The 8,470-nt window shown below is 41.9% G+C and overlaps 1 protein-coding gene across 1 annotated transcript in view; it reads right to left on the reverse strand.

Annotated features, from left to right (window-relative positions):
• The window catches only part of mitfa (melanocyte inducing transcription factor a), a gene marked incomplete at both ends in the record, with an annotated part of 10,334 nt that extends 2,137 nt beyond the window's left edge, over positions 1–8,197 (reverse strand). Inside the window, 7 exons of the mRNA XM_080548475.1 lie at positions 407–482; positions 988–1,044; positions 1,914–1,988; positions 2,657–2,783; positions 3,842–3,937; positions 4,312–4,533; positions 8,165–8,197. Of these exons, the coding sequence (XP_080404601.1) occupies positions 407–482; positions 988–1,044; positions 1,914–1,988; positions 2,657–2,783; positions 3,842–3,937; positions 4,312–4,533; positions 8,165–8,197 (686 nt within the window). The remainder of the gene's footprint in view (positions 1–406; positions 483–987; positions 1,045–1,913; positions 1,989–2,656; positions 2,784–3,841; positions 3,938–4,311; positions 4,534–8,164) is intronic.
• Between the last annotated feature and the right edge of the window lie 273 nt (positions 8,198–8,470).

The following is an 8,470-nucleotide window of genomic DNA, read 5'->3' on the forward strand; positions in this document are numbered from 1 at the left end:
CGTGAGCTTAGAATGATAAGGTTCTATCTCCGTTTAGAATGATAAGGTTCTATCTCCGTTTAGAATGATAAGGTTCTATCTCCGTTTAGAATGATAAGGTTCTATCTCCGTTTAGGGCAGTTCAGAGATATTGAGCGTCAAAGTTTTTACATTCCATTATGTTTTGTGAGATGGAACCTTTGTATTTAATTAATTACTAACTCAAAAATGTCAACGTTTTAAAAATAACACCACACAGGCATTAATAAACACCTAATGGATCAGATTATGTAAAAAAACGAAATTTTTACAAAAATGGAGATAGAACCTTATCATTCTAACGTCACGATGTCCAGCCCTTTTTTATTGGTGTAGGGAAAAACAGGAACAAGCGAGACTTGGAAGACTTGAGTGATACTGAACTTACGGGTCGTTTGACTTGGGAATCAACGTTCCCAGTTCTTTGATGCGATCGTTGATGTTGAACCTCCGTCTTCGTTCAACTGAAGGATTACAATTAAAAACCACAAGAGTGTGACGTGTTAATGTCCTCATAGGTTAACCTGCTATCCACCCTCTGAAACTAGCATGCGTTTCGTTGTCTTTGTCAATGACAATTAAACTGAATCTGAATCTGAAAACTATCACTGAATACACATTATACAACAGTTAGTTCCGACCAAGTAATTTGATTGGAGAAGAGGCATTCCATGAGTGCTGATTGTACAGTATAACAGCACTGGGACTTTTAACTATATGTATCACTCCACCGCACAGATGTTCTACTAAATGACCGTTAATTAGACGACATGTTTGTGTTCAGGCCTGCAGCATGAACACAACACAACACTACAGCATGGTTCTCTAGTCTGGCGTGGTTCTTTAGTCTAGCCTCGTACCTACGAGCGAATCACAGCCGTGCTGATATTCAGTATAACACACTCCCTCTCGTGTGATATTGCTTAAGTAACTGACGTCTGTTGTTCCTCTGTGTTCATGAAAACTCACTGAGGTTGTGATTGTCCTTCTTCTGCCTCTCCTTCGCCATGGCTCTGACCTCAGCTGCTGGGACAAGGGAGACAAACTTTGAGTAATATGTCCTGATGGGTCTGTTATGGCCTACACTACAGCATGGTCCTCTAGTCTGGCATGGTTCTCTGGTCTAGCATGGTTCTCTACTGGTTAAATACCAACATAATATATCAACAATAATTAAGCACTCAATAAGTTAATTTGAGTTTGTGGTAAGAGATACGTAACTACTGGATATCTTATAATTTTGCCTACTACTATAGATTAATATTGTGTGCAATTCTTTCAATATACACAAAATACTTTGTTGCCGGAAATAGTATTCCAGTCCTTTGTTGTTAAAATCTACTCAATTATATACAAACTGTACATGTACTAAATACATCTGTACATGACTAATTCCATGTTATACAACAGTTAGTTCCGACCAAGTAATTTGATTGGACAAGAGGCATTCCATGAGTGCTGATATACAGTATAACAGCACTGGGACTTTTAACTATATGTATCACTCCGAAATGACCGTCAATACAAAGTAGCTAGCCTGCAGATGTTTGGGTTCAGGTTACTAGGCAACAGTCCAGTTGCGGGAACAATTTTTTGTTGACGGAGCCAAAATAAATGATTAAATAAATAAACAAACAAATCATATTCTGTTGTCACTTATTACTGTTAACTAATAAATTGCGCTGTAGAACTGTTGTATAAAAGCAATATCACACTGGAGGTCGTGCTGTTATACTGAACATCAGCACGGCTGTGATCGTCTTCTACTCGGCCTGCGGCCTCGTACCTACGACCCAATCACAGCCCTGCTGATATTCAGTATAACACACTCCCTCTCCTGTGATATTGCTTAAGTGTTCCCATGTTCAGATGACGCAGCAGAGCGGCACTCGTACCCACGGGGAAGCTGTCCGCCTGGTACGTCTCAAACTGGCCGCAGGAGCCAGAGTTGTCCAGGTGCATCATGGGAGCTGGAGTCACTGATGGGCACATGATGAATGTATTATAGTTCTACTGTCTGCTGTGATTCGTACAACTGCCCACAATGTGGACATATCCATACTGATACATGGCTTCATCACAATGACTTCAAAGACCAGAGAATAGGCCCCACTGACTGTCTTTGCTATTACCTTGATTTTTTAAAATTTTCTGTTGAGTTTGGAATTAATTGACATCCCAGATGATCACAGATGACGGTTTAGGGTTAGGGTAACGTGATGTTCCTCAGCTGAGGGTGTTGAACACTGGCGGACTCAGGGGGGGGGGCGACCGCTCCTCCTGGTGCCCCCACGGTTGAAAAATGTCTCTCTTAAGTGCCCTTTTGAGTGGCAAAAATGCCCTTTTGAGTGGCGAAAATTAGAGGATGTGCCCTATTGGTGCCCCTCCAATGGTCTAAATTTGACCATGTGCCCCCACAGTTGAAAAACGTCACACTAAAGTGCCCTTTTGAGTGGCAAAATTAGAGGATGTGCCCTATTGGCTGCCCTTCCAATGGTCTAAACTTGACCATGTGCACTGATGGGGTCCCATGTTGTGCAGTAGGTGCCCTTTTTTTCTTTTCGCCCCCCCTGCCCTTCAAACAGCCTGAGTCCGCCACTGGTGTTGAACACTGATGAGCTATAGAGAAGCAACGCACCTGTGAACTCCCTCTTGATGTTGTTGAGGCTGGAGCAGGAGGAGCTGAGGGCCATGCCGGGGGGGGGGAGGCCGGGGGGGAGGCCCTGGGACCCGTACATCTCCAGAAGGTTAGTAGAGACCGGCATCTGTGGAACGGGGAGAAGCAGCATTTATAATATAATATATATATATATAATGATATAAATGATGTCCTATAGCTTGTATATATACATAATGATGTCCTATAGCTTGTGTATATATATATATATATATATATATATATATATATAATGATGTCCTATAGCTTGTATATATACATAATGATGTCCTATAGCTTGTATATATATAATGATATAAATGATGTCCTATAGCTTGTATATATATATAATGATATAAATGATGTCCTATAGCTTGTATATACATAATGATGTCCTATAGCTTGTATGTATATATAATGATGTCCTATAGCTTGTATATGTTACGGTACATGTGGGAAAACTAGGGTTAGGGGTAGGGTTAAGGTTAGGGTTAGGGTTAGACATGCCGTAACGTACCAAGTCGACGTAGCACCTAACCCTAAACCTAGTTTTCCCACATGTACCGTATTCCCACATGTACCGTAACATATATACATAACAATGTCCTATAGCTTGTATATATATATATATAATGATGTCCTATAGCTTGTATATATATAATGATGTCCTATAGCTTGTATATACATACATAATGATGTCCTATAGCTTGTATATACATACATAATGATGTCCTATAGCTTGTATATACATACATAATGATGTCCTATAGCTTGTATATATGTTGCTGCTGTTCTGTAATTGTGACATAGTCCTTAAACACTGTAGGTCTGCTCAATGCCATTATACTGCTGAACTGAGGGTTAGGGCTGCTTTGGGGTTAGGGTTGCTTTGGGGTTAGGGTTAGGGTTGCTTTGGGGTTAGGGTTAGGGTTGCTTTGGGGTTAGGGCTGCTTTAGGGTTAGGGTTAGGGCTGCTTTGGGGTTAGGGCTGCTTTGGGGTTAGGGTTAGGGCTGCTTTAGGGTTAGGGTTGCTTTGGGGTTAGGGTTAGGGCTGCTTTGGGGTTAGGGTTGCTTTGGGGTTAGGGTTAGGGCTGCTTTGGGGTTAGGGTTAGGGCTGCTTTGGGGTTAGGGTTAGGGTTGTTTTGGGGTTAAGGCTTAAGGCAGTTACCGTGTTTGACAGATGGAGTCCTGGGTCCATAAGTCCAAGGATATCATCATTGTAACTTGTTTCCAAGCTAATAATGTCGTCAATGACGTCATCCATCTGTAAAAGCAATTTAAACGCACATCAGGAAAACAGCGACATGTCTTTATTTCACACAACATAAATGACAGATATAGAGGTGCCTAAATATCATCCGCAACATTTACTAAATCAAATTGACCCTCTGAGAAACTAATAACCAATCTCCAGCTCTGCTCTGCTGTGCTATGCTATGCTATGCTATGCTATGCTTTGCTATGCTATGCTATGCTGTGCTATGCTATGCTATGCTGTGCTATGCTATGCTGTGCTATGCTGTTCTGTGCTATGCTGTTCTGTGCTATGCGATGCTGTTCTGTGCTATGCTATGCTATGCGATGCTATGCTGTGCTGTGCTATGCTATGCTATGCTATGCTGAGCTGTGCTGGCCTACCTCCTTCTCGCAGGTGGAGCTGAGGGTCATCAGGGCCATGGGGCTGTTTGGGGCGCTGCTGGCCAGGCCGGGGGGCATGCCGTGCTCCGGGGGCTGGCTGGGGCACGCTACGCTACCGGGCTGGAGGCCTGCTTTACCCCCGAGGGTGCTGGACAGGTAATGCCTCACCTGCTGCCTCTGGGCCTGGTGGATGTGGTACTTGGTGGGGTTCTCCAGGTGGGTCTGGGACACAGAGACACAAGAACAGAATGAAGGTAGGAACTTGGTAAATGGACTGACTTATAATATAGCAACGGCCTCTCATTCCCCCATTCACACACACATTCACACACCAATGGCGAGGTAGGCAAGCTACCATGCAAGGCACGGGCCCGCTCACTGGGAGCAATTTGGAGTTCAGTGTCTTGCCCCCAAGGACACTTTGACATGTGGCCAGCCGGGGCTCGAACCGCCGATCTGCCGACCTTACGATCATTAGACGGCGGCTCTACCTCCTGTGCCACAGCCGCCCCACCCACTTTGTTCCTGTAGTGAGACTCCTGGAGGGTAGCGACCATATAATGTAAATGGACTGACTATATAGCGCCTTATTCCAAAGCGCTTTACGACGGCCTCTCATTCACACATTCACACACCAATGGCGGCAAGCTACCATGCAAAGTGCCGGCCCGCTCATTGGGAGCAATTTTGGGGTCAGTGTCTTGCCCAAGGACACCTCGACATGTGGCCAGCCGGGGTTCGAACCACCAATCTGCCAACCTTGCGATCATTAGACGCCGAATGTATGTCTGAATGCATGTCTGAATGTCTGAATGCATGTCTGAATGGATGAATAGATTTATGAATAGGGTTGGGTACCGAAAATCGGTACCGGTATATACCGGTTACTTTACATTCGGTATATACCGTACCGAATTGCAAAGGAGATTTCGGTACCTCATTTCGGTACTTTTCTATCTCGCCCCCTGGTGTCCGGTGTCATGCAACAGTCAACTGGTGACTCGTGACGTCACATCGCCTGTTACATTTCCACTCAGTGCGTGTTTGATTGATTGATTGATTGAAAACTTTATTAGAATGTTTGCAGAAGTAGGTACATGAAAGTACATATTACATACAAGGTCAAACTAAGAGGATAAAAGTGTCGTGGTAGTGAGCTGAGCAGTTGTGTTACGAGTTAAGAAGAGTGAGTGAAAGCATATATACTCAATTATTATATTATCTGAATTGTATTATTATTATTATTATTATTATTATTATTATCATAATCATATTATCTAATTTCGCTAGCTAGCCACAGCTACGAGGTCACCGAGAATGCCGAAGGCCCTAATGAAGCAGCGTTCTAAAGTGTGGCTGCATTTCACCCGACTCGACGAAAACAACGCGAAGTGTTCAAAATGCTTAAAATCATTCGCACTTTATCGCTATTATGGCGATGTGCTGTGCCTATGGTGTTCCTCAGTCCAGCGGCAGTCGGTAGATCCGTGTCTTGCTCTCTCAGCACCGCTTCCTGGTTGACGACTCCCGTTGACAGCGGGGGGAGAGACACGTTTTACCAGGGAATTCGCTCCGCGCTGTGTCGTTCAGTTTCAGGTGAAGTGACGTGAAAACAATATTTGTTTACTTTATGTTTATAAATCTGTGCCGTTAGACAATTATGTCAAAACCCAAAAAAAGTCAAAATGACAATTAAAAAGTCAAGAGAGGTGTCGTATTTTGCCAGAGAAGGCAAATATGCTGATCTTTTTTGCAAAAGAATTGCTGAGGTGGGAGTTTTTTTTTGTTGTTGTTTTTTTTTGTGTGTATATTTAACTGTAATATTATATATATGTATATTGTGCCTCAAGTCAGCAGGAGTTTTATTTTCATTTATTTTAATTTGAGTGTATATTTAACTAATATATATTGTGCCTCAGCAATAAAAAAGTGAAAAGCTGTTTAATGTTGTCGACCGTGTTATTATTATATATATTATAATATATTATATTATTGTATATATATATATATATATATATATATATGTCATATATGTCATATATGTATATAATGACATATATATATATATGTCATTTAAAAAAATCAAAAGCACAGAATTAAGTACCGTTTCGGTACCGGTACCGTTTTTAAAGTATCGGTTAGGTACCGGTACCGGATAAAAACCCAAACGATACCCAACCCTAGTCGGGAGGCAGGCTCACCTCAGGTCAAAGGTCAGGGAGAAGAGGTGCGTCTTAGCTACGGGTTTTAAAAGTCTCGACGCTCTGGGAAGATCTGACGTGGAGGGGGAGGCTATTCCAGAGCCTAGGGGTGGCCTTAGAGAAGGCTCTGTCCCCTCTGGTTCTGAGCCTGGTCCTAGGGGCCTTAGAGAAGGCTCTGTCCCCTCTGGTTCTGAGCCTGGTCCTAGGGGCCTTAGAGAAGGCTCTGTCCCCTCTGGTTCTGAGCCTGGTCCTAGGGACCTCCAGCAGCAGCTGGTCAGCTGACCGTAGGGCTCTTGGTGCCAGTGAGTAGTCGAGCAGCAGCATTTTGGACTAGCTGCAGTCGACTGGTCGATGCCAACAAACAAGGAGTTGCAGTAATCCAGCCGGGTTGTTATGAAGGCATGGATCACCTTCTCTAGGTCCTTCTGAGGAAGATAGGCCCTTGTTTTAGCGAGGAGTCTGAGGTGAAAAAAGCTATTTTTGACCACAGAGCAGACCTGCTTGGTGAATCACTCCAAGATTTCTGACTGAGGAGTAGATGTTTGAGCCAAGGGGACCTAGGGCATGGACAGAAGGGCCTAGAGAAGTGTATATAGAGCATGTATAGAGTCTAGGGGCAGCATGTATAGAGCCTACGGCCGGACAGGCAGGACTTGAACCAGCTTAAGGCGACACCAGTGATGCCCGCATGCTGTTCTAGACGTGACAGTAGGATCCAATGATCCACTGTATCGAACATACATGTACATACAGTACATACATGTCTGAATACATGTCTGAATACATGTCTGAATGTCTGAATACATGTATGAATAGATGTATGAATAGATGTATGAATAGATGTATGAATAGATGTATGAATGCATGTATGAATCTCTGAATAGATGTATGAATGCATGTATGAATGCATGTCTGAATAGATTTATGAATCCATGTCTGAAGACCTCCACATCACCAAGACGTTCATTTGATGACACAATTTGAAAATAATACATCTAATAATTTAGTTATACATAGTTATAATATGAATAATACAGTGGTAGTAATAATCCTAACCCTAATAATGTCTACTTCAGAACAATTATAGTATCTGAAATAATAACAAAGTGACAATAACTGATTTCTTTATATAAACATATGACCTCATAATAACAACCTATAATAACCTCAGGCAGTTATTAAATAACAGTTATACATATTTTTTAAATGTTATAAAGGAATGATATTCGCTAATTACCAACATGAGGAAAGGGAAGGTGACTATTGTTAGTCTTCTGGATTCTAAGCTGCGGTTTTCTTTGTCTTTTTCTGTTGTATTACATTGCGGATACTGATGTTTGTTATTTATTTATTTTGTGTTGTTTCAGTATTAAGAATGGAAAATTATCAGTACTGTGGATAGTGTAATTTCTGATTTAATTAATGGATTATATAATTTAAGTATTATTGTTCTCACTTGGAAGTGAGGGATAGAGGGTAGGACATGATACACTTAGGCTTCATCCCTTTCCAACAGTGATACCTGTGATTCTTTTCGTTATTATTTTATTTTTATTTTTTATCATGTTAGAAATAAAGATTCATTCATAAAGATTCATTCATAACAGAACAAATAAATCAACAGACAGGGTTAGAAGGGTGTGAAGTCTCACCTGGTAGTGGTTGTACTCAAGCATCTCCAACATGTTAACAATATTTATCAGGTCAGTAACTTAATGAAGAAGATATTCCCTTTGCCTGGTCAGTCAACTGGGTGAGCTCCAAGTCTAGATGCAGCTAAGAGACAGACAGTTGAATTTATTGAGGACTAAAACCTCATTAGATACGAAGGAAGGAGGAGGAATACGTGGGCTCATCCCCTCTGTATGTTGTGTTGTTCTAAGCTAAACTATGAATTTATGTCTGTTGAGATCTCATTTGACGTCAACAGCCCGTCTTACAAAGGCCTCTTTCTACTG

The sequence above is a fragment of the Nansenia antarctica genome (genome assembly GCF_963989245.1).
Source record: "Nansenia antarctica genome assembly, chromosome: 18".
Taxonomy (NCBI): Eukaryota; Metazoa; Chordata; class Actinopteri; order Argentiniformes; family Microstomatidae; genus Nansenia; species Nansenia antarctica.